Below are 27,664 nucleotides of genomic sequence, written 5' to 3' on the forward strand. Positions count from 1 at the left end.
ACGCGACGTCACCGGGGAGGCCTGGCGGGCGGGAGCCGGCCGGAGTGGGAGTGTCGCGCGAGGCGGCTCCGCCGGGGCCGAGACCCTGAGCTGTGTGAACCGCGGGTTCCGGAGGTCGCGGTCTCTCCCACGACCCGCCGAGAACGGGCCGACGTAAGCGGGGAGGCGCCCCCCTCCTCAGTCTCATTCTTCGTTGACCATTCGCGGGGTCCTCCACGTTCGGTGTGTCCGGCGTCGCCGCCTGGCCGGGCCGTGCGGCGGGTGAAGCGGCTTCTCCCCGTGGCCTCCGCTGCCTCCGTCCGTGGGGTCGGTTCCTTCGGGCCGTGAGCTCGAGGCTTCCCCTCGCCCCTGGTTTAGGATGCGCTTGGTGGCACCCCGGTCCCCCCCCGCCCCCACTACCCCCGGTGCGGCGGGTGACGGCCGCCCCCACGTCGAGGTGGGCGTCGAGGGGTTGGTGGGGGGCGGGTGAGGCAGGCCGCCGGGGGCCTTCCCGGAAAGCTCGCGGCGCGCCGCCTCGCCGTTCTCCCAGGAGCCTTGGGCGTCTGTGCGGCGGCCTAGGGGGGTGCGGGGGGCACCTCGGCCTCGAACGGGGAGGCGCCGAGGAGATGCTGTACGGACGCACCGGACTCGTTTAGTGCTACTGAGACTTTGAGCCCCACCACTCACCTTTTTTTTTTTTTTTAATTTTTACCTTTTGGAGAAAGACGTTGAGACCCCGGCGTAACCTTTGTGTTCTTTCTACCTAGAGCAATTAAAAAAAAATGACCACACCGAACAAGACTCCTCCTGGAGCTGATCCTAAGCAGTTGGAAAGGACAGGAACGGTGAGGGAAATTGGATCACAAGCTGTCTGGTCACTCTCGTCTTGCAAACCAGGTAAAGCAAAACCAAACCTGCTGGTAATAACAGTTGCCTCGTACACTGACCTAACTTCATTTATTGCACATGTCTGGCCAACAACGTGTTTGACTAATAGCGCCCTAGACTTATGGGGTCTCTTCGTGATGCTCCCTGTGTCTGCTGTGATTTCGTTGTTAAATGATCAGCATTTTGCCTTGGTGATTACATATCGCAAAACAATTCCTTTGCTTTTGATTTGGGTAGCAGTGCAGTTCTTTTTTTTTTCTCAAAAACACGTCAAGACTGTTTCGTTACCCATTTTCCCTTTATTCCTTTTGAGAGCATCTAAAACTCTTCTTTTTATTCCTGGACTTCAAGACTTTTTCTAGAACGTGGCAGGGCAGGGTATGTGTGTATTGTATTCTCTATTATCCCAGAAACTTTCTTCATTGTGCTGGGGTAGAATGTTTGCATAGTGTATACAATGCCCTGGGGTCAATGCTGTGCCTTGAACGGGAAAGAAAAGCATCCTCTTGCTCCTTGTAAATCTTTCTTCTGCTTTCTTCAAGCTCCTGACCAAGTCTCATCTGTTTGGGGTCTTAGCAATGGTTTTTGCCTTTCCAAGAATTTCATTATAAACGTAATTGCACAGCATGTGGCCATATTTTTGTTCTGTTACTTTTTCTTTCAAAATTTATTCTTTCTTTGTTTTCCACAGTTTGCTATAATGTGTCTAGAAGTAAGTATTTTGGTATTTAACTTGCTTGATGGTCTCTGAATCTGTGGTTGATGTAATCAATTTTGAAAAATTTCCAGCCATTTTTACTTCAGAAATAATTTTCATTTTATTCATCCTTTTCCTGCTGCTATCCCAATACACATAGTGTTTGCAAAGGTATGCAGCTTAGACAAAACATGGCTCATATCAAGAACTGCACGAACTGGTCAGTAAGACCAAAATCTAGGGAAATGGTGCAGTGAAACTAGATAGCTAGAGATGAGCATAGCAGGATTTCTTGAACAATTCCTATTTTATTTTATAGGGAAAAAGCCATTGAAAAAGTTCAAGTAGCAGCTTCTAACTAATGTAAAAACAAGTAGAGATTTAATTTTTTTTATACGCTGCCTTTCTAAATGTTTCATAAATTTCAGAACGATAGTTTTTACTGCTGGGATGCAGATACATGTGATTGGTGAGGAAGCATTTTGGATGAGAACTAGAATATTTATCAAATTAAAAATTATAGTGACTCAATTCTATTCCTAGAAATCCATCCTCCAGAAATAGTAACATGGGCTTAAAGATTTTAGGTAAATAGGCATTTATTGTAGCATTTTGTTTAATAGCAAAACATTGAAAACTGCATGCCCTTTAGAGGTTTAGTGAAGTAATAATGATATTCCCAAACAGAGATACTCGATATTTAAAAATGTAGAAGCTGTTATGCTGAGATAATGTATGAATTGATAAATATTAGGTGGGTTAATATACATAGAGTGTGTTATCACTGTAATTATTATCATTGTAAAGTTAGTGTTTTGGAATAAACAGATATGTCCAGTGGGAAAAAGTCCACTACCATTATTTGTGCTAGAGAGGGAAGAAAGAAAATGTGTGTGCTTCTTCGAATGTACATGTGGCATCATTGAAAGGCCCGGCAACAAACTGTAACATGGGTGATATTTGGAGCAGAGAACAAGTGGATGGAGTGGAGTGACTTTTCTACCAGATTCTTTTGTGTACCTCTTAAATTAGATCCACAGTGAAAACATTATTTTACTAATTCAAAACTGAAATGTAAATATAAATTGTTCCTAACTATAAAAAAGTCTATGATTTACCGTTCTATCATGCTTATTTTTTGAGTATGTGTATGAATTATTGTGGTTTTAATCAGGAAAAGACGTGATAATATAGCTCCATTTTCGTTTTGTAGAATAGCTAAAGGATATTGAATTCTGAATAAATTTAATTTTAATAGAAGTACTTGGTTTCAAAATGTGTATTATGGAAATACTTTTGATTTACCTTTCTCTTGTCATAGTGAGATGTATGCAAGATAGTAGAATCTGCTTGTCTTCCAGGATTTTGTAGGACGTAGGGATCATTCTTATTATCACTTGTAAAAAGTGTAAGAAACTAAATTTGAACACATACAGAGTATGTACCAGAGTTTTTTTTTTTTTTTAATACAAACCAACAGTCTCCCCTCTCCCCAATTTGTTATAATACAAGCTTTGCATGCATATGCTATTTCTTTTTTTTTTTTTTTTTGGCCAGTCCTGGGCCTTGGACTCAGGGCCTGAGCACTGTCCCTGGCTTCTTCCCGCTCAAGGCTAGCACTCTGCCACTTCAGCCACAGCGCCGCTTCTGGCCATTTTCTGTATATGTGGTGCTGGGGAATCGAACCTAGGGCCTTGCGTATCCGAGGCAGGCACTCTTGCCACTAGGCTATAGCCCCAGCCCTGCATATGCTATTTCTTAACAGTCAAGATCTGGACAAAAGAGTAGAAGAATTTTGGTCAATTTTAAAATTTCTAGCCATCTTTTTAATCAGAATTTCTGGATAAATATACATGGTGTTTTATGTTTTAGATACACAGTTCTCTATTTCTCATGAGAATTTATTGCCATTCCTGATATCTTTAGGGTTTGGAGTGGATCAATTACGAGACGACAATCTAGAAACATACTGGCAATCTGATGGCTCCCAGCCACATTTAGTGAACATCCAATTCAGGTAACACATTTTGAATGTTTTGACAAGTGTAGGTTATAAGTTCATAAGGAAATCTACTTTATTTACAGAAAGCTTAAGGAAATAATCAGGATTAAAATAAAATACACTGAATTCCACTTTCAAGTTCTTTAGGTTTTAAAGGTTCAACTTGATTTGCAAGCAACTTGACTTTACTCTGTTTTATACTTTATGAACTTAATGGTACTTGTATGTAAGTGTTTCTCAAATATACTTTTAAACATGTTAGAAAATACTTGGAAATGTACATTTTGCTTGTGACCCAAAACAGTGTCCTCATGTTTTATATTAAGGAAACCCAAAATGATGATGGTAAGTGCTTTTAATATGGGGTATTTATATAACTACTCACATTTGTAGTTTAATCTGGGATAAAAAATTATTTTAACTAAGAACCTCTATGGACATTTTCAATTTTGTAAATGCTTATATTTTTGGAGATAAGAAAACAACTGTTGACTGCTTTGAGTTTATTGACATAAAGGGAAACCAGTTAACTTGATTGTCGTGTTTCATGAATACCCTCTGTTTTAGCATTGCATTTTTACTTGCTTGTTTTTATTACTCTAGGGTAGAAATCAGCAAACTGATTTCAAACAGCCTCATAATAACTGTTTGAAACTGGTGGCCATCTAGTTTCTGTTGCACCTTTGTAATCTGCTGTTACAGTATGAAAGCAGCCATATTCAATGCATAAATGACAGAAATTAGCTCTCCTACTTAAGCTTTACCTTAAAAGAGCAGATGGTAGGCAAGATTTGACCCATATCACATGACAGCGCCAATTCTAGGGTATTATATATAAGCCAGCAGAAACGATAGCAGGCTTTTTTTTTTTTATTAAAGTTTAAGGTATATAATTTGCTAAAAGACCCACCTCTATCTCATTTATACTTTATCTTTTTTATCCATTATTTAATTGATTGATTTTTCTCAGAAGCAGAAACTTAGACAAATTAACTTGCCTAGTGACACAGCAAGTCAATGGTATAATTAGTTTGAACACAAGCTCTCTGATTTTAGAGCTATTAGCCATTACAATGGAAACCTAAGGTAAATTGCTACTGCATGAAGGTAAAAGCTGTAGCTTAAAAGTTGAATAATCATCATCCTGATTTAATAGTATTATAATAGTGGATAGTTTTCTTTGTAAATAAAATTCTGTGTAGGAAAATGTACTGAACAAATGATACTGGATAAATAACAAAATAGTTTGAATTTATTATATTATCAGGTATTAATTCCTTTAGGGTTTAAATTTAATATATAATAGAGTTATAAACATAACATGTTTTGTAATTTACAAGACAACTTTTTCTAAGATACAGGTTCCATAATTTTTTTCTCAGTTTGTATGTGAAGAAAGTGAAACTTAGATTAAATAATTTACTCAGATCCTACAGCATGCATTATGGAGGTTGGATTTGATCCCAGTGGGGCTAACTTCAAAGGCTGACCTGGAATGAGTACCCAGAGTAAGCTGCTTCTCAGTGAAGGTGTGGCTGGTCTCTCCAGAACCTTGAAGTTCTCCTCACTTAACTCAGTCCTTTTTCTCATTAGGAAAGCTCAGATTTTTTTTTTTTGCATTCTTTATTGTCAAAGTAATGTACAGAGAGGCTACAGTTACATATTTAAGGCAGTGAGTACATTTCTTATCAAACTTTTTACCTCCTTTGTTTTTCTCCCACCCTCCCCCCTCCATGAATCCCTCTCCTCCTCTGAGATGTACAATTGGTTTACAGCATATTGTAATTATTGCTGTTGCATTGGCGCCTTTTACCCTTCATCTATCCATTTTGGTGTTCCCCTTCTCTTTTCTTAGTTCCAATAAACTTACATACAATACCCAGTGTACCAAAGTCAGTCACTGTGACAACAGGGGTAAAAGCATGGGGAAGAAAGACAAAAGAAAAAGACATAATTTCATAGGGCACATTGGAAATAACATCAAAGATAAACCACTTATTTCCAAATCTTGTAGTTCCTCTCACTTAGGATCATCTTATGTGTTCATATATACATTGTTATTGAGCTTTGGGTCTTGCTCACTTAAATTAGTATGATTTTTTTCTAAGTCTTTTCATTTCCCCACGAGTTGGGCTAAGTCATTCCTTCTAATAGATACATAGAATTCCATTGTGTGTATGGCCCACATTTTCTTGATCCGTTCATCTACTGAGGGGCATGTGGGTTGGTTCCATATTTTAGTGATGGTAAATTGTGCTACAATAAACAGTGCTGGTAGCGTTAGTGTGATCTTGCTTGTAATCTCACATTTTGAGCTGGACGTGTTGGCTAAAGGCTGTAATCCTTGCTACTTGCGAGCGGAGATGGGAGATCAAATCTCAGTTCATGGCTGGGTCCAGTGGCTTGGTGCTTGTCATCCCTAATGATAAGATGAAGCACAAATAGGTTCTCATTTGCATAAGCAAGATCTTACCCTCAAAAATAAGCAGTGCAAAAAAGCAGCTAGAGGTAGTATGGCGGAGTACCTGCCTCACAAGTAGGAGGTTCTGAGTTCAAACCCCAAAAGATAAAAATAATTTTGCAAAAACCATACACAGAAAAGTTGTAATTGCAGGGCAACTTTTCCTTTCAGTGTAAGTTTCCAATATGATGTCTCATATCTCTGGAAGACTTTAACATGTCATTCCTATACACAAGGGTATTCTATATAACCAAAACCATACCACGGGGAATTAACAGGGACATATTACTACTGGTCCCAAGTTTGTACCAAGTTGTTCTGATAAAGCTGAGTCAGATGTTGAATTTAATACATTTCTTCTTTTCCTTTCTATGTGGCATTGGTGTTTGAATTCAAGTCTTTGTGCTTGCTTGAGTATTTTGTGAGGAGGTACTTTCAGTATTCTACTTATTTAACTTTCACTCTACTAAAAATTATTGTAAATGTTGGCCTAAGATTCTAGTGTTACTCATTGAGTTGTGATGTTATTATTAATGTTTGTCACAAATTATCCCAGATTCGGTCATTGAGAGTCACTTAAGTTGACTCTTGTTACTTTTTGTTATGGTTCCATTATTATCCCAACAATCTGTTACCATCTGGCAAAAGATTTTGTGCCTGTTAGTAGAAATCAGCCTTCCCTGGAAAAGATCTGGCCTTTTTTTTTTTTTTTTATTTTAATACAGACAGATCTGGCCCTGGGTGTATTCCTTACTGTTCTTGAACTTCTCAGTGGGCAGAGGGGATATATTTATGCAACACAAAAATACACACATACAAATACATACCTGTTTAGATCTATGTTTATTTACTTATCTGCCTACCAATATTTACATATTGAAAACCATAAATTTATATGGACACATCCAGTTAGATATCTGAGTTCCAGTGAAAATCCAGTTCTCCTATCCTTAATATATTATTTCATTAATTCCCTTGTGTATTCTTTTGGTTTCCTCTCATACAGATTCCTCCCTGCTTTACTAAGGTGCTGAACTTCTTGTGCTGTGCACATTTTCCTCTCTCTGCTGCTCTCCACTTGTCTGTCAGCTAGCCTTCCTCACCTGTTATATCAGGAACAAAGAATATGAATCATTTGCTTTTTAATGACAAGTATCCAGAATATGTTTCTTTCTTGTCTCAGTTGCCCAGTAATAGTGTGTATAGCGTGTTAATAGAAAATGACGATTTGGGTTTTTAGTTTTAAGTCTTGTACTTTAAGATTTATTACTTTTATGTAGTGCAGTTATACTAACCTATGTTAAAGTCTGGTTTTAGGTTTTATTAGATGTATAAATAAGGATTACTTACTTAATCTTTAAAGTGGATATCAAATGCTATTTTAATCAGGAATATGGAGTTCTGGCAGACAGCTTTTAATAACTATGTTTACTACAAGGTGGACCCTTCTCTCAGTATAAAAGAAAACTGGCAGTTCAGGAGTGACATGGTAGCCCCACAGTGTATTTGTGAGCTCAACATTCCTTCTCTTTCCACCCTTTCATCCTTTCATGAGGTAATCTTAAGATGCCTAGTGGCATCTCCACATCCATACTCGTTGGCAACAGAAAGGCTTAGGTGGGAAAGATGAAAGGGGCATGTGTTATATAATGCAGAACAGACAAAACTATCGTAACACACACTCATTTAAATTTTACTGGCTATAACTTAGCCTCATGGTCATACTTGGCTTTAGAGAAAGTTGGGTCTTTTAGCTGGGTGCTGTGAAGAAAGAAGGGATAAGGGGATTATGGTCGGGAACCAAACATTCCTGTGACTGATGTTTCTGTTGGAATTTAGTGGGTCCCAACCAGAAGAGAAATTATTCAGGAGTCAGCAGATAGAAGATGACATAACACCTTTGTAAAAGTGTGAAGCTTATGCCGACAGCATCATAGGTGCATTACCTCTTTAGTCAAGTGTGTTTCATAATATGGAACCCTACAATTAGACAATCATGCAGTTGTAAAACTGCTAGACCAGGTATGCCTCCCCTTGCCTCCCGTTATTAAATTTGTGGCATGAAGAAACAAAAGTAAATGTTTGCTCCCTGCCAACAGCTCTTTCTCTGGAGAAAGGGTGTAGAGGGTGAGGGAAGAAAGGGAGGTCAGGAGTGTCACTTATGTTATCAGAAATGAAAGTATTGCCGTCTTCCTTCTCCCTTCCTAAAATACCTTAACTTGGGTGTTTAGCAAGGTGTTTTGTATGTAGTAAGCATTAAATACAGTGAATATTATTAGAAAGATGAGAGATTTGAGTAGATTCCATGATGATTCATATTTAATCTTCCCATATTTTTGCTATTTGAGAAAGTATGGTTTTCTATATGATATGAGTTTTTGCTTCATTGAGAAATAAAGTTGACAAAAATGTTAAAAGATTTCCTGGTATCTTTAGAGTAGTAGTTTTAAACTTTTCATGAAATAACACTTTCTTTTGTAAATCTACTATAACTATGTAGCACAAATTAGGTAATTTCTGGGGATGCATGAATCTTAGTGATAAAACTGAAATAAAAACAGCTACATATCACTGTAAGCTGGAATCAATGATTTAAACAAGGTCAGTTAATTAAAGGGAGGTAGTCGTTAATATCATGCGAAACAAACAGATCCTTAAACTCTGATTATGCTCACCGGTTAACTGTTTTGACTTAAGCCAGTTATTAATGTGAGTGTTATTTTTTTTAAGCAGCAAAATGGTAGTAGTAGCTCCTGTATCACAAGATTGAGGAATCAATGGGATAATACATATAAAGCATTACTTGGAAGCCAGATATAAGTAATCATGCGCTAGCTATGTACTGCTGTCGTTTTTATTGTCATTATTCTTTGCCTTTCTAAATTAACATTATCTTGCAGGTTTCTGTGACTATGTTTCTTGAATTTTGTAACTTAGAAGTAAAGTTATTCTGAGCAAAAAGCTTCTTTGGAATTGCTTTTTTTTTTAATCTACAAAATTTTATTACAAGTATTGCTGTTGTATTGGTTTGCCTTTTACCCTTTGTCTCTCCATTTGATGTTCCCCTTCCCTTCTCTAATTCTGATAAATGTATATACAATACCCAGGGTACCAAAATCAGTTACAGTGACATCAGGTAAAACGATGGGGGAGAAAGACAAAAGAAAAAGGCATAATTTCACATGGAACGTTGAAAATAACAACAACAGTAAGCCACTTATTTACATAACTTGGACTTCATTTCACTTAGCATCATTTTATGTGTTTATATGTACATAGCTATTGAGCTATTGTGACCTCCTGCTAGGACTATCCTACACATATACTAATTAGTACCAATGAGGGAAACAAACCATAGAGTCTATGTTGCTTTGGGTCTGGCTCACTTCACTTATTATTTTTTCCAAGTCTTTCTATTTCCTTACGAATGGGGCAGTGTCATTCTTTCTGATAGAAGTATAGAGGAATTGCTGTTTTTTAAAAGTATTAACAGAGACCTTTGATCTGTTCTCCTTTCTGCTTATGGCTCATCCAGGAGCAAGTCTTTAGTGTGCTCTTAAAAATTCCTTCTTTCTCCTTTACTTCCTTTCTTGTCTTCTGGCTGACCCAGCAAAAAGAGAGAGCTAGTCTGATACTTGTGGCCTCTTTTGAGAACTCCTTAATGGTATTTGTCCTGTCAGCAGTTCCGGCATATTTAGTGTTTCACATCTTGATCCCAGGAAAAGTCTTTAACTTTTCTCCTTCCTTTCTGATGAGGAACCTAATCTAGCAAATTTGGTTTCCTTAAGAAGATATATAGACCCCCTACTGTTTTTATAGGCTTACTTTCTGACAGACTACTTCTTTTTGTTTTTATTGTCAAAGTGATGTACAGAGAGGTTACAGTTTCATATGTTAGGCCTTGGGTACATTTCTTGAACTGTTTGTTATTAGCTCCTGACATACTACTTCTGTTCAAGGAGTTCATTGCTATTGAGCCAGTGCTAGTTTACATTAGAACTTATTTTTTAAAAGCATATTTCAGTAGAATTCAAATGATTTTCCCAGTTTTAAAAATTACTTTTTTTTTCCTGAAGGCAAATGGCACAGGATCATCTTGTGGAATTATTTAATAAGTATAGAAACCATAAAGAGGAAAATTAATACCTCTCCTACTTTCATCCACTGAAGTATTCACGGGGTGTGCGCACGCGTGTGTGTGTGTGTGTGTGTGTGTGTGTGTGTGATAACGTGCTTAAACTGAAGAGTTGGGTGGTGTTCTGAGCCACAGCTCTACTTTCTGCTTTGTGGTGGTTTATCGGAGTTCAGTTTCTGGACTTACCTGTTTGTTCTAACTTCATACTATGAGTCTAAGATCTCAGCCCCCTAAGTAGCTAGGATTATAGGTATGAGCCACTGGCTCCTGGCTACTATTTTTGTTGTTTCATTAAGGCCTTTTTCTCAAATATAGGTTTATATGCCTTTAATGTTTTTTCATGGAATGAATTATTTCTGTTTTGTATTTTGCTGTTTTTCTATTGCAATTGTCTGACTTCACACTGGGGTTATGTACTGATAAGCACATTGCAATTTGAAACTATTTTAAATGGGAATGTATTGAATACAATGAACTTACTGAATCTCTTAGCTTAGCAATATAGTACAGTATATGGTACAGTATAGTCGTGTCCCCTCCTGGTTTCATGGCCAACTGGGAACTTCTGCCCCCTAGCGTTGTAAGAGAGACCATGGCATCATTCAGGCCAGAGAGGCTAAGGTAGGAGATGAAATTTGGCTTCCTTGAGAAGAGCTATAGATTCCCTACTGATTTTACAGGGTGACTTTTGGGTGAGGGATTTCAAATTTGAAACACAACTTCTACTCAGTGTGTATGGCTCTCACACCAGTGTTAAGTTAAACCATGGAAGTCTAACCGGTTTAAATCAAGATTTGTCTGTAGTTGTGTAGTAGTATTACATCAAACGGAAAACCAGCTGATTCCCAATTGTGATGAATATTTATATTGTTTAAAAATTTTTAGTAATCACAGACCATCTAGTTTTGAATAATCGTGGTAGTGGTTTTTAGTACACTTAGAGTTAGAGTAGTGGCTCAAAAGTTGGGTAGCTCTGAACTGGCTTTGAAAGTACCTTTTTTCAGTAATTTTTCCCAATATGACAAAACTAATATCTGTTTAATCTTTCTTTTTATTATAAATTGAACATCTTTTCATAATTTTCAACCTCTTATATTTTTTCGTCTGAGGTTAATTTTCTATTTTATGTTTCTCTGGTTATTCCCTAGTATATTTATATTTTAAAGTAGGCACTGTTTATTTCTTCCATTAGATAACAAGTTATGCTTTCTATTTTTTCAAATATTCGTTGCTGGGCTCTATCACTTAGCTATTTATTTTAATGTATTCATTTTAATATAATGTAGAAAGTAAAGCAACTAGTAAAAATAAAACTTATTAGAAAATTTTCTTATCTAATGTACAAATTAAAAGGATGGTAATCATTATTACTTGTTTGCCTGTTAAGAGATCTAAATCTCTTCTTAGGTTTAGTTCCTGACCATGTTTTACATAAGAGATGTGTATGAGTATAATGTTTTATTTATACCTGAATTTTTGTTTTCCATTTTCATTGTTGAAATGAAAGAAATGAAAATTACTGCTTTCTCTGCTTATCCTATGATCTCTTAACACGAGAAAAGATGTTTTGGTATTAATCTTTTAGCATGATAAAGTACATGTTTTTTACTATTTTACGTATTTTAGGAGAAAAACAACAGTGAAGACGTTGTGTATTTATGCAGACTATAAATCTGATGAAAGCTACACTCCAAGCAAAATCTCAGTCAGAGTAGGAAATAATTTTCACAACCTTCAAGAAATTCGGGTATGTCTTTCAGAGTTTTAAAAATGTGTCTTCCTTTAATTCCTGTTGTAATGATCATAGTTATAAATGGCAACATGTGAAGGGGAAATTGCTAATATTGAAGCCAACATGTTTGTGTATAACAGGTTTGAGTATAATATTTTTTCTATACTTTTGGATTCCGATTATCATCTTTCTTCATTTTCTTATGGAAATTTTCAGTCTATAGAAAGAATTTGACAGTGAACCTCAATATACCTACCTTCTAGATTGTTAATATTTTCCTGTATTTATACTGAAATCTGCCCTTCAATTTCTTTTTTTTTTCAGTACTGGGGTTTGAACTTAGGGCCTTATGCTTGCCAGGCAAGCTACTACTACTTGAACCATGCCTCTAACCCCTCTTTGCATTGTTTATTTTTGAGATAGGGTCTTGCTTTATGTTTGGGCCCATATGGACTTGCTGTGCTTCCCCTTGTTGCTGAGATAACAAGCACATACCACTGCACCCAGCCATTGGTTCTGGTGGAATCTCATGAACTTTTGTGCTTGGACTAGCCCCAGTCCACAATCCTCCAATCTCTCCATAGCTAAGGCTATAGGATTGATCTGTCTCCTTCAACTTGGCATTCTAGTATTTTATACATTTCAAAATAAGTTGTCTCAGATGTCTCTGTATATTACCCCAATACTTGCATATGATGTGTTATGTTACAGGTGTTTCCCTAATGCTTGGTTTTAAGGTAAAATTTATGTACAATTTTGCCCAAATCTTAGATTATTTGCTAAGTTTTGACAAAGGCATGCATCTGTGTAACTCTTTAACTCCTTTAAGGTATAGCACATTTCTTTCACCCTAGAAAATTCCCTTAAACTCTCTCCACTCAGTTTCCATCCTATTCTATCCTGTCTTCAAGTAAGTAGCCTTATGATTTTGTTTTCATAGTTACATTTTCATATTCTAGAGTGTCATGGCAACAGAATCATACAGATGTAACTTTTATTTATGTAAAGGCATCTTTCAGTGTGACTTGTTGAAATTCACTCTCATTATTTCATTCTTTAAAAACAACATTTCCAGGGCTGGGGATATAGCCTAGTGGCAAGAGTGCCTGCCTCGGATACACGAGGCCCTAGGTTCGATTCCCCAGCACCACATATACAGAAAACGGCCAGGGGCGGCGCTGTGGCTCAAGTGGCAGAGTGCTAGCCTTGAGCGGGAAGAAGCCAGGGACAGTGCTCAGGCCCTGAGTCCAAGGCCCAGGACTGGCCAAAAAAACAAAAAAAAACAAAAAAAACAAAAAACAAAACAACATTTCCACTGATTTTTCACTAAATGAGATGTTCTCAAAATTGCTTTTAAAAGACTTTTAAGTCTTTTGAAAGTCTTAGTTAACATACATTAGTTGTACAAGAATGGGTGTGGGGGTGTTTGATGTGACAATTCCATACATTCATATACTATATTCTATCAACTATATCCCCTCTATTAGTTTTCCGTAACCCTTTCCCCTTTTTAAAACAATTTCAACAGGTTTTGTAGGCCATCTTCATATATACATGCAATGTATTTTGATATTATTCACTCATATTATTCTCTTTCCCTCTGCCCTCCCACTTAGCCACTCAAACAATCCCATAGTTACAATCAAGTTCTATGTATGTATGAATGTGTATGTATGTGTATCTTTAAAGTCTAGATTCCAAAAACAAGTGAACATTTGGTATTTGGCCACCAGTGCCCGACTCGACTTTTCTTTAGTGACGGTATTAGAGTATATTCTCACTAAATGTGTGTGAGGGGTGTGTCCCTTTCTCTGCACCCTTACTTATCTTTCATTTGTTTTTGATAACAGCCCTGTGAGATATGGTTTAGCTCCTTGTCATTTTAACTTGACTAATGATGTTAAATATTCTTTTGTATGCCTGTTCGATATCTTTGTATCTTCTTTTGAAGACTACCTATTCAAGTATTTTATACATATATATGTATATATATGATTATATAATATACTATGTTATTTGTGTTATTGTGTTATTGTGTTCTCTGTCTTGGATATTAACCCCTTATCAGATGTTTGATTTGCAAATAGGTTGTGTCTTCACTCTGTGACATTTTGTGTTTATTCTCTTTCCTTTTGTCTCTGCTGTATGTTTGTGACTAGCCTATCTTTGAGTTCACAGATTCTTCTGCTTGATCAGTCCTGATGTTGGTGATTTCCTGTGTGGATTTAAAATTTTTAAGTGTATTTTCCAGTTACAGAATTTCTTTTAAAAAAATAATTTCAATCTCTGAAAATCCGACTTCGTTCATTTATTGTTTTCTGATTTTCTCCTTTTTTGATAGTACCGGGTCTTAAACTCAGGGCATTGTGCTTGCTCAGCTTGCTTGCTAGACTGACACTGTACAACTTGAACTATGATTCCATCCCAGCCTTTTGCCGCTTATTTTGAGGTGGAGTCTCTTGGACTTTTCTGCCCTTGAACTGTGATCCTTTCAATCTTAGTCTCCTGAGTAGCAGGATTACAGGAGTGAATCATTGGTTCCCAACTTGTTTTTCTATATTTTTATAACGCTCATTGACTTTTCATAAAAAGGCTTTTGAAATATTTCTTTAGCCAGTTCATGGATCTCCATTTCTTTAGGGCCTAATATTGTTGCTTTATTTTTTTCCTTTGGTATTGTGCTTCTGTCCTTGGTTTGATGTGTATGGTATATTGAAATATCCACTAGGGGTCACTGTTGGCTTTTACTTTCTAGTCTCACTTTCTAGTTAGAACTTCAATCCTTGATGTACCCTTTAACTTGTACTAGTGTTTCCTGGACTATATATATATTTTAAAAAATTTGATACATTCTGGGAAATGTATGTCTCCCAGATTTCTGTATCTATGTATTAAAAATATTTCATATTCTAAGTTTTACACTAAACAAGAGTTTTGAGCAGTTACTAGGCAAAACTAACTGATATTTGATCATTGGGAAATACTTTTTTTTGGGAGGGGGGTCAGTCATGGGGCTTGAACTCCAGGCCTGGACTCTGTCATGAGCTTTTTTTTCCCCTCAAAGTTAGAGCTCTACCACTCTGAGCCACAGCTGTATTTCTGGTTTTCTGGAGGCTAATTAGAGATAAGAGTCTCATGGACTTGTTTTTTACCCAAGCTGGCTTTGAATTGCAATCCTTAGATCTAAGCATCCTGTGTAGCTAGGATTGTAAGCATGAGCCACCAGTGCAGGAAATGCTTTTAATCTAGTCTTTGCTTCTATAATAGAATGTAAATGTTGAAGCATTAACTGGCTGGAAAAGGTGTCTTACTGATAGTCTTAGTCCTTAGAATATTTATATTTCTGTGTAGTGACCACTTAGCCTCATGGGTCCAGTAATCCTGTGTATTGTCAGGTGATAATGTGGATTGTTTTGTCAAGAATTTAATGAGTGTACTGATTTTCTGCCAACTTTCTGAGGAACCATCAGTTTTGAATGTTGTTTTAAAATAGTGGTGCCTTACCCTTTGCACTTAACAAAATGAAGGATTATTATACATCCTTGTATGTAATTTATTCTATGTTTGTAAGGTAAAGAAGTAAACAACAACATTTTTTAAGGAAAAAATGAAGCAGATCATAATTTTTTGTAACCTTAATCCACTATAAAATAAGCATTTCTTAAAAAGAATCTTTACTTTGTCTAATCTAGATACTAAGACAAGTGATGAAAATACTGTGGAATTTTCTGAGATTTTTTTGAGCATTCATCTCCTGTAATTACAGAACTGATTGAGTGGGAAAATGCACCTAGTAGATCTTTTTACATTTTCCATAGATTATTGCTCACAGAACAGGGCAGTATGCATAGAAATTTTGAATTTGTTGGCTCTAAATATTCTAAATGTTTATTTTCTGTTGTTTTATTTTTGTTTTGTAGTATCTTAAAAAGACTAAAGGTGAGAAAAGTAAATGCTAGGTTCTTTATCTTTATTTATTTATTTATTGCTAGTCCTGGGGCTTGAACTCAGGGTCTGGGCACTGTCTGTGAGCTTCTTTTGCTCAAGACTAGCACTCTACCACTTGAACCACAGTGCCACTTCTGTCTTTTTCTGTTTATGTAGTACTGAGGAATTGAACTCAGGACTTTATGCATGCTAGGCAGGCACTCTGCCACTAAGCCACATTCCCAGCCCAGTTATTTATCTTAAAATTGTGATATCATACTCTCTTTACTTCATTAGGTTATAAAGAACATATTGTCTCTAGATCTTTGTTACCTGTATTAAAATCTCTACAAAGACAGGCTCTTTCTTTAATAGTGTGCTGTGTGTATTTTATGTTTGTGCGTGTGTGTGCGTACCTGTGTGTGTGTGTGCATGTGTGTGTGCGTGCATGCATGTCTGTGTACATATCAGTCCTAGGGCTTAATGTCAGAGCTCTCCCTGAGCTTTTTTCCTCAAGGCCAGAGCTCCACCATTCAAACCAGGGCTCTACTTTTGGCTTTTTTGTGGTTGATTGGGCTGGCTTTGAACTGTGATCCTCAGGTCTCAGCCTCCTGAGTAACAAGGATTACAAGAGTGAGCCACCAGCACTTGGCTGGAGTGTATTTTAATGTCTATATCTGAACAGGAACTTAAAGCGCCCCAACCAAAGAGGATATTTTTGTTGCTTATCCTGATTTTATGTATGTCTGTCATTCTAGCTTTTTGTATTCCAAAATTTTCATCCCATACAAATTGAAATTAAAAACATTTATTTAAAGGGTCAGGTGCTTTGGCTCATGCTCATAATCCCAGCTACATGCTTCAGACAAAAATACAGATGTAGCAAGAGGACCACAAGGCCTTTTTTTTTTTTTTTTTTAGTTGATGGTTTTGTAGCAGTTACTATAACAGCACTGTTGATCTTATGCAGTGTAGCAGTAGTCACAGTCAAGAGCCAAAAAAGTTTTGTACTTGGCCTGTTACTTAACCCTCTGGCTATATATATTTCAGCAGAAATTTCTGCCTTTCTTATAAAAGTGAAAATGACATGGATATTGAGCTAGAGATTACCAACCCCTCTTCTAAGGAAAACGCAAGAGAGAATGTGTCTTAAGAACCTAGCGCAAAAAGTTACACATAAATCTCCCAGCATCCAGGTGATCCATGCTTGTTGAGTTTGCTACAAGAAGATTTTCTGGGCAAGTCAGATTACCTTTCTCAGACATTTAAAATAATTTTTGTTTTTAAATTGAAAAGAACATCATAAAATGTATGGCCATCCTTGTTTAACCATTCAATTCAGTCATCATATACATGGTTGTACAATGCGACTCCAGAACTTTTTTATCTTTCAAAAGTGAAATTCTTGCCTGGAGCTGGTGCCTCACACCTGCAGTCCTAGCTACTCATGAGGCTCAGATTTGAGGATCATCATTTAAAGCCAGCCCAGGCAAGAAAGTCTTTGAGACTCTTATCTCCAGTTTACCACAAGAAAACCAGAAGTGGTTTTGTGCTTCAAAGTGATAGAGTTCTAGCTAGCCTTGAGCAAAAAGAGCTCAGGGACAGCACCCAGGCCCTGAATTCAAGCCTACAACTAAGAAAGGAAAGATGAAATTCTCTATTCATTAAATTTAAAAATTCTCCCTTTCAGCTTCCAGCCTCTGGTGACCACCATCCTTCTTTCTGTTTCTAAAGCTTTGATTGTCTAAATAACTCATAAAATGGAAGAATACAATATTTGTGTTTTGTGACTGACTCACTTTTCACTTACCCATGTCCTTAAGATTCTATCCATGCTTCAGTATGATAATTTTCCTTCCTTTTTAAAATTTAGAATATTCCATTGTGTGACTATACCACATGTAGCTCATTCAGGTCTCTGTCAGTTGATTCTTGGGTTGCTTCTCCCTTTTGCCTGTTATGCAGAATGCTGCTGGGAATGTGGGTGTTTGAATGTCTCAACACTCTATCCTCAGTCATTTGGATATATTCAAGAAGTGGGATGGATGAATCCAGTGACATTCTGAGTTTTCATCTTCTGCCTCTCTCAGAAAGTAGACTCACAAATAGAGGCACAGTTAGCAGCATCAAGATCTGAAGTGTGAGGGGAGCAGGTAAGATGAGGGACATGTGCACTAAAGCTTCACAGTTAAAAGAGCACAAACTCGAATGTGGTAGAACTGAACTGCTTATCTCATGGCTGGAAAGTGGAAGAGAAAGGAAGAGTCTAATAATCCCATTGTCTAAAACATTTCCCTCTAGACCCTACTTAAAAGTGTCCCCCACTTTCCAATAGTACCAAACGGGATTAAGCTTTTAACATAGCCTTTTGGAGCATTCCAGATCCAGAGTAGATTAGCTTCTTCATCTTGTGGTGACTGAGTCTGTTTCTAGCAACAAACATATTTCTGATTAGAAACCTCTCCCTACTTTCACTCTGTGCTCTAGTAATTAGGTTGCTGTCACATTTAAAATCATGAAAGGGTGAAAAGCAAATCAAAATTGTTCTCAGACAGTTTGTAATGTCTAGTTGGTAAATGTTAGCTTTGTGAACTAAAAATTGCCATCTTATTTTGCTGAGGAAGATGAGTAGAAGGCATTGAGGGGGCACTTGGCTTTTAAGTACTTCTTTTGTTTGAAGAGATAATGAGAGGGAATTGTCTAAGGCAAATAAGATATTCCAGTTGAAGAGTTTTCTGTTGACTAAAACCAGAATTAATCAGTAGCATGGAATTGCCATCACTCATTGAACTCCATTTAACCTGAGCTTGTAGTCATCTAAAACCTGCTGATATTCCCCAGGAGTCTTATTTGTACTCACCATCGAACGCAAAGTTCTCTAGCCTTGGCTCACTGGGGGAAAACCTTGTCTGTTTCATAATCAGCACTCTGGGTTTAAAATACTGAGTGCAGAATAGGAGTGAAGACCCAAGCCAGAGAAGAGACCCTGTGTTTCTAGACTGTCTCTGCCACATGCTGCTTTAATCATGGGGTTTGGAATCTGTCAAATCAGAGTTAAGATCTTGGCATTATCCCTTCTTATTTTGGGATACAATCTAATTTCTCCATCGATTCCAAGCCTCTGTTTATTTACTTTAAAGGGAGTATCGCAGGCCAGGCACTGGCGGATCATGCCTATAATGCTCGCTACTCAGGGGCTGAGATACGAGGATCACAGTTCAAAATCAGCCCAGAAAGAAAGTCCATGAGACTGAAGTTAACCAAGAAAAAAGCTGAAGTGGAGCTGTGGATCAAGTGACAGAGCACTAGCTTTGAGCAAAAAGAGCTTAGGAATAGCAACCCAGGCCTTGAGTTTAAGCCCCAGGACTGACAACCCCCCTCCAAAAAAAAAAGTGTCATATTTCCTAGCTTGTTTGGGTGGTTTCAAAGATGAATGAGGTAAGCTGTGTAAAACTTTCTACCATATACCTAATACATAGTAGATTCTCAGCCAGTATGTTTGTGTCCTCCACACTTTCTCCTTTCATTGAATGCTTCCTACTAGTACGTGATTACGCAAGGTGAGAATTGTTAGAGTACAGGTGCCCTATGTACATTAAGGTATGCTTTAGTGAAGGAGAGCGGGTTCAGTCCCTTAGTAGTAGATCTAAGTATGAAACACTTCTGTTGCTGATCTTTCTTTATGTTGAGATTTGGCCTTTCAAGGTCAAGTGTCCACAGTTGAACAGGGAATACATCTCCTATGGCTTGTCTATTTTTTTAAGTTAATGAATTTTCCATGGGTGTTGGATTAGATAGATCGAATCCATTGACTCTGATATCAGTGGCATTATTGTTTTGCAGCATGTATAAAGGGGTAAGTGGGCAATTTTAAACATTCTGTTACAATCTAATCTATAAAATCTATTAATGCATATTCAGACTCATGTCTGTCTCATCATAATGTTTACCACTTTTTGGACACTTTGAAATATTTTATGCTTTGGGAATTTATTCTCATTTCATTTGACTTATTTTAAAAATAAGCAAAGCTGACTTAATATAGATGACTTTGGATTTTACTTCTAAGCCCTTACACGTTTTCTGTTTTAGTGTAAATAGCTACAGAAACAAATTTATAGAGTAAGGGGGTAGCTATAATCGAGCATTTAAAAAAGTGCTTTATTCACATTAAAATTCACTGCCAAGACTTTTAGCCAAGCCAGTAGTTTGAAAAAAAAGTTCTGCCTATCTCTCCTAATTGCACAAGTGTTTTTCCAGATGTCATACAAAGCAGCGAGTGAAGTGGAGTGAGGGTGGAGAAGTAGTAACAATTTTTGGAAACGGTCAGTGTGCCTCTATAATGATTTGGTTTTTATTTACATCAGTGTGGCATAGAAATTTAAAAAGTTTATAAACAAAGGCATAGGTAAGCATAATATAATTTTTGCTAGGACATATGTTAGTTTATTTAGCTCGTTAAAATCAGATGGTTAAAAATTATGGACACGAAAATGTCATATTTCACAAAGAAATTGACACCTCACACCTATTGATGCGCAGTGATACCGAGAGCTGACCAAGTGAGGTTGAGAGGTCACAGTTTGGCGAACTAGACAGATCTGGTTTCAGTCTTACCTTTGCCATGTTCTAGCCGTGACTCCTCTGAAACCTTATTATTCTCATATTTGATCTCGCTGGATTCCTGAGGTAAGGTAAAAGTAGAAAGACTTGTCTATATTGCATGTCACACAGCAGACATTCATTTAATACAAAATTTTTATGTGTGTGTGTGCGCACGCATGTGTCTACTGGTACTGAAACTTGACTCAGAGCCTGGGCTTCTTTGCTCAAGGCTAGCACTCCACCACTTGAGCCACAGATCTACTTCTGGCTTTTTGCTGGTTAACTGGAAATAAGAGTCTCACGGGCTTTCCTACTGTGGCTGGCTTTGAACCTCAATCTTCATATCTCAGCCTCTTATGTATCTAAGATTACACGGTGTGAGTCTCTGGCATCTGGATTTCTTATATGTTATTTAAAAATAAATAGTATTTAACAGATTAAAGGTTTTTTGTTTTTTTTTTTACGATATTTGAGGTAAAATAACAAATTTGTCTTTCTATCAGTGTCCTGGAAACTCCTTGTGCTTTCTGCACCTTGAGGAGAAATCTGAATAGACCACTGGGTACTATAATCAATGGCTCTCGTGTGGCTTACTTAGTTGTGTAAACATATAAGAAAACATAGGCATAAGAGCTGATTAATGCTTTCAGAAAACATCATTTTTTATGATAAACTTACATGAAATAAAAATTACTCTATGAAACTTACATATCTTAATTTATAAATCAATTTGGGATAAATGTAGGATTTCTATCAGATAAAATATCACCAAGTTGGGGAAAATATTATAATTTTGTAAGTTATTAAACGAACTATAAATTTTCATTGGATGACAAATAGTATTATGATTCTGGGGTTAACTGGCTGTGTTCAGTTATCACTTATAAGGGGTCTCACTTTGGTACCCACCAAGCTATCAGGCAGGAAGACTAATAAATAGTTCTTAGAATTAATTGACCTGGTCCTTCTAGTAGAAACATTTAGAAACAAAATTGTCTTTACTAACAACATTGCAAATGAAAACTTCAGAGGAAACTGTTTTATCCTGTTTCTCTTTTGGGGTGCTGTGGTTCTGATAGCCATATGTGGGTAGAGGTGTGGGTCATGATGGACCAGCATTGGGGGGAAGGAAATAGGAAGCATAGGAGAATGTGCAGGGGGATTAATCTGACAAAATGCTACAGAGGAATGATTTAAACCATCTTCATCTCCAAAATTAGTATCTTTGAATGTCTGAAAATGCAAGATCTTTGATTTTTATTTTCCTAATTTTTATTTCCTTTTATTTTCCTTCCTTATTTTGTGTCACACACAGCCTTTAGTACCTGGTAGTCATTGGAAATCATTATCGCAATGAGTCATTTTCTGAAAAGTAAGAAAGAGATTAAAATTTCATCTTAGAACTCATTTTAGGTCATCCGGACACCCCCCTCCCCCATAATCTATGAGAACTTGTGCTGCAAAATCATATGTCATTTGTCATCTTCTAGGAGGGAGATAGAAAACTTTTCTGTTTCATTTTCTTTTTCAAAAAAGACATCTTTTGCGTTGTCAGAAAACGGCAAATTGTAAATGAGCTTCAAAATAGTGATAAAACATGATTTGTAACGGAAAGAATCGATGATGTGTTTCACCTAGAATAAGAAAGACAATGTGTAGTGAGGGATTTTGTGGTTTTCCAGTGCAGTGCGTGTGCTTGAAAGCCGTTCTCAGCAACGTGGGTGGCAGGTTATGCTACCATGTAATGTATTGTAGTTGGCTCTCCACACTTGTCAGGGTTAGTGTTCAACCACTCGGAAAATTTTCCCATTGTTCTATCATGTGAACCGAGACTAGTGTTGAATTCCCAATAACTTAACAAAAAAAGAAAAAGAAGAGGCTTAATTAGAAAGTTTGAAATTTCATTACTTTGTATTGTTTTAATACAGTACTGTGTATTTTAGCATTTCATCTATTATTACTTTTAGTGATAAAGAGTTCAAAATCAAATTTTCATCTTATTTTTAATGGGTTTTACAGAAATTTGTATACTAAACTCTCGCTTTCTATTTTTTGTATTAACACTATTTCTTTCCTAAGCATTTTGCTTTTTAGATGGACCATAGCTCTTGGCAGCTAGAGCATTTTTGTTTTTTTTTTTTTTTTTTTTTTGGCCAGTCCTGGGCCTTGGACTCAGGGCCTGAGCACTGTCCCTGGCTTCTTCCCGCTCAAGGCTAGCACTCTGCCACTTGAGCCACAGCGCCGCTTCTGGCCGTTTTCTGTATATGTGGTGCTGGGGAATCGAACCTAGGGCCTCGTGTATCCGAGGCAGGCACTCTTGCCACTAGGCTATATCCCCAGCCCCAGCTAGAGCATTTTTAGCAAATAATACTGTTTCTAGTAAGAGTTACAGAGAAAAAAAAAAAACCTTTGTGTGAGGTCCTTGTAAACTGAACCTTTGGAACATTACTTTACCCCCTCCCCTTTGTGCTTCTTCTCTATTTGTGTAATGGTTATAAATTACATCGTTTGGAAAGAAGAATTAAAAACACTTTATTTTGCTATTTTGTACTTAATTTTTCTTTCTCTACCTGTTATTTTAAAGATACACACAGAAATAAGCAGTTATGATATTGAAATTCCATTATGCCAGCACCTCCAAAGCATAATCCAAAACACCCAGAAAATGTCCTGCTGGGCTGTCTGCAGTGTCTCATGAGACCATCAGTGTCTGCTGTGCACAAATCTTTTTTTTTTTTTTTAATAAAATCAGTTCTTCCTGGTTAAAGACCGTCTTCTGACTGTAGGGAGAGTATTGATCTCTAAATTTTGTAATCTATATATCTCTATATATCTCTATGTTTGTAAGGATTTCTGTATATAGGATACATTGTCATGGAATTACATTACATTCTTGTCATTGGCACATGAAAAGCTAGAAGAATGGTTTTCTTGTGTACACCATAAAACAATGAAAAATTTTAAATGAGAAGATTTAAAAGAAGCAATGAACATTTGTTGAAGATACATAGGCTAATGGATAATTCAGTATTAATTTTAAGATATATTCTCAAATTTTAAGATATATTCTCCGCTTTATTTGTAGTTAAAGTATGTCTTAGCTACGTGCCCAGAAATGTCTTGTGTCCTGGGTTTCATTTAAAATTGAGATTGATAAATATCTTGGCCTTTGGTAATACTGTTTTTTAGTTAGATCTTTTTTCAGTGAACCCTGTATAACCTCCTAATCAAGAACTATATTAGGAAGCATGGCCCTCAGAAGTTTTCATTTTTTAAAAATCTTATGTACTTCATTTTTTTTTTACTATTAACTTAGAGTATCATATTGGATGTAGCAGCAAATTTGCAAAATGAGGTCCAATGTATTAATAGTCTTACCCTCCATTTAGATCCATGAAGCATTAAAATATGAAATTAATTAATCTCTCTTAAAGATTTGTTGGAATCACTCAATATCCTTTTCTTACCCCTTAGATGTAAAAGAATAAATTTAGACATCTTCACCGAAACTAGCATTTTACTTTCAATTTACCTTTGAGTTTCTTGATCAATTAAAGCATACCTTTACATTTCATAGTCATTTTATGCATCTTTTTTTCTTCTGATTATTCCAGTGAGGTTACTGTATACGATATTAAGTTCTAGTTAGTAGTAGGTCTGATGGACAATGATGCTTACTAGTCCTTCACTTATTCTGCTTGATACACATCTTATTAGTTGTTGTACCCTTTTTTCAGTCTAGAGGATAGAAAGATTGTCATTTAAACAAAATGTATCTCCCATATGGCTTGGGGAAGGGGAAATGAAACCATCAAGTCCTTCACATGGCAGTTTTCTGAAGGGTGGGGGAGGGGTGTTCCAGGAGGCCCGCTTCTTGATTGCCAGGAAGCCTAATTGCTCACAGGGCAACCTGGCACACTGCCACGTCCCCACTGGGCTGTTTGTTGGTACTGTGGACTAGAACAAAAAATGCCTTTGCTTTTTCTGCTCACTTGTTACTGCTTGGGATTTTGGGAAGAAGTTAACTTTTTTTTTTCTTCTCAAAATGATGGTATTCATACATCAATATGTAGTTGAACTTCATATCATCTATGCCATATAGTAGTAGAGTTAATATTTTTAACATTCTTGTAAAATAAATTAGTTATGTCTCACTCCAGAATATTTATTTTGAATTCTTGCACTTTTTTCTTAAACAAGTAATCTAGATTTGGCTGAAAACTTATGGAAGGGAATTGTTTTGGCCTTTTGTATTTTATAATCCAGACATGTTATATATGAATTATGGAACTAGGACAAATCATAGAATCTCATAAGCAAAGTGTGTGAGGAGTTATTTTACTTGTTTTGAAAACCTATTATTTGGGAGTGTTTTGTTTACATTCACATATTTAAAACTGAAGGTGTATATCAGGTTTACATTTCTGCTTAGATGTGTACAAACTTTTGTTTTCCTTGCCATGCTTCATTCTATGTACAGTAACTAATATAAAACAGAATTCTGACACAATTGAAGTCATTTCTTGTTTTCTTCCTGGTCTCCTACAATATTGTTCTGCCTCTCTTTAAGGCCTTTACAGGATTGTGGCTTTTTGAGCTGTTAGTGTATACTCACTTGTGCTAATCTTCTGAATATGTTGTTATCTTATACTTATTCCAGATAGGTGTATTTGAAGACTACTACCTTTGCGATGATCAGGGGGGTTGCAGGGGAATTACTTAGAAATATTAGCCCTTGTCCTTTACCATGGAGGTGAGCCTTAGGCTAATTAAATAAACTCTGTGGACCTCTGCTGTAAATTAGAGATGTTGTGTTAAGATGTTTGAATCCATGTCCAGTAAGCACGTGACACATGGTAGTCAAAAGCAGCAAAGCTTAGAAAACGGATGTTTTTATAGCATCCTGTAGTATGCCTTGCTATATAATCTCATGAAATTGACTATCTTAATTAGGTAAAACAGTTGGACATACATATGTTTCTTTTTTTTTTTTTGGTCGGCCTTGGGGCTTGAACTCAGGGCCTTGGCACTGTCCCTGAGCTCTTTTGCTCAAGGATAGCACTCTACCACTTTGAGCCACAGTGCCACTTCTATATGTTTCTTTAAGTTGATAAGGATCTAAGAGCACAGGCTTCGGATTCATCCTCTGGGGTTTGAATTCTAGCTGTGCCACATAACTTGAACCTTGCTCAGTCAAGATTCTCTGTGCCTTACATTTCCTACATTTAAAATGAAGGTTAAAATAGTGTACTTCTCTAGGGCTTTTGCAAGACTGAGATAAAACAATGCCTGGCAAGGCCTAAGTGCTCCAGGGATATTAATCACCATTAACTATTGTTTCATAAAAAAGGATATCATAAAGCGAGAAAACTTGTGTAGGCAATCTTCATTAATGGATGTCTTTTCATCCAGTCCTAAACAGTGCCCACTAACTTTATCCCTGTGCCTTCGAGAGATCTGCACTTCCACCAGTGCCAACACAGCAACTGGCTCTTTATCCGTTATTTCCAAAGGTTTGTGATACCTTCCACTAAGAACCCCCTCACTTGGCTGAGTTTAGAATTCTAGTTTGGGAATAATTTTTCCTCATAATTTTAAACACATTCTACATGACCTCATAGTTTTTGTTACAAATGTTGGGAAGTACAATGCCTGTTTTGATGCTCTGATGATCACATGTGGTCTGTCTTGTTTTTCCCTCACGAGGGAGGCGTGTGATATCTGTCTCCCTCAATCTGGTTTCTTTGACTTAGTATGATGATCTCAACTTCCATGCAATTTTCAGCAAGTGACGTAATTTCATTGTTTATTATGGTTGATTACTATTCCATTACTAATATATGTAGCATTTTACTTATCCATTCATGCATTGATGATCACGTAGGCTGATTCAGTGAGTGATTCAGTAACTATGGGTGTGCACATATCTCTACTCTATGCTGACTTTGACTCCTTTGGGTATGCATGCAGGAGAATAGCCAGATCATATATAGTAGCCATGTCTTTAGCTTTTTGAAGAAGTTCCATACTAATTTCTCCACTGGATGAACTACTTTACCTTACCACCAATAGTATATATGAGTTCCTTTTTCCCTTATGTGTTTGTCAGCATCTGTTGTTTCCTTGATGATTGCCATTCTGAATGGGGGGAGTGAGGTGGAAAATAGAATCTTGTGTATTTTTAATTTATATTTCCTTGATAGTGAGTATTTCTTTATTCATTAGTCATTTGTACATCTTCTGTGAACTACTAACTACATCTGCCCCACTTGTTGATTGGATCATCTGTTCTTTCGGTGGATTTTGTTTTGTTTTTAGCTTTTTATGTATTCTGGATATTAATCCCTTGTCTGGTGAATACTTGTCAAAGATTGTAGGTTCTCTCCATTTTGATAATTGATTACCTTAATGTGCATAAACTTTTTGGTTTGCTGCAATTCTGTGTGTCAGGTTCTTGGTTTTATTTCCTGAGCTACTGGACATCTATTTAGAACGTGGTCGCTTATGCATATATCTTCAAGTATTTTCCTGTAGTTATTTCAAGTCCCAGGTATTATGTTATAGTTTTTGACCCATTCATAATTGATTTTTGTACAAATCAAGAGATAGAGATCTAGTTTCAGTCTTCTACATGTAAGTAATCCAGTTTTCCTAACATCATTTGTTGAAGAGGCTAGCTTTTCTCTAGTGCATGCTTTGGGCACATTTCTCAAAATGTAGGCTGCTGTGACTTCTCTTCTACTCCTCCTTCTCCTTCCCCTCCTCCCCCCCCCCCTTCCTCTTTCTCCCTCTCCTTTTGTGGTGCTATGGTTTGAACTGATGATCTTGTACTTGCTAGGCGAGCACTCTACTGCTGAGCCACTCTTACAGCCCTTTTTGCACTGGTTATTTTCATTAGCTTACAATAGTTATACAGAGGTTATGCTACTTTTGGGGGTCTTTTTTCTTTTCTGCCAGACTTGGGGCTTGAACTCTGGGCTTGGGCACTGTCCCTTATCTCCTACCACTTGAGCCACAGCACCACTTCTGACTTATTTTTATTATTATTATTAATTGGAGATAAGAGTCTCATGGACTTTCCTGCCCTGGCTGACTTTGAACCACAACCCTCAAAGCTCAGCCTCCTGAGTAGCTAGGATTACAGGCATGAGCCATTGGCACTTAGTGACACTAGTTATTTTTAGTTGGGGTCTCACTTCTAGCCAATGATTGAGCACAGCAGGGACACTAAAAAGAAG

The 27,664-nt window shown here is 37.0% G+C and overlaps 1 protein-coding gene across 2 annotated transcripts in view; it reads left to right on the forward strand.

The window, feature by feature from the left end:
- Positions 1-27,664, forward strand: part of Anapc10 (anaphase promoting complex subunit 10) — a 32,280-nt gene that overhangs the window by 931 nt on the left and 3,685 nt on the right. Inside the window, exons 1-4 of one of the 2 annotated variants that reach the window (XM_048333837.1) lie at positions 64-153; positions 747-876; positions 3,491-3,581; positions 11,789-11,909. In XM_048333837.1, the coding sequence (XP_048189794.1) occupies positions 762-876; positions 3,491-3,581; positions 11,789-11,909 (327 nt within the window). In that variant the 5' untranslated portion in view covers positions 64-153; positions 747-761. Of the gene's footprint in view, positions 1-63; positions 154-746; positions 877-3,490; positions 3,582-11,788; positions 11,910-27,664 lie in introns of those variants that run through there. The other variant, XM_048333838.1, reaches the window with a different exon arrangement.

The sequence above is a fragment of the Perognathus longimembris genome, chromosome 24 (assembly GCF_023159225.1).
Source record: "Perognathus longimembris pacificus isolate PPM17 chromosome 24, ASM2315922v1, whole genome shotgun sequence".
NCBI classification, from domain to species: domain Eukaryota; kingdom Metazoa; phylum Chordata; class Mammalia; order Rodentia; family Heteromyidae; genus Perognathus; species Perognathus longimembris.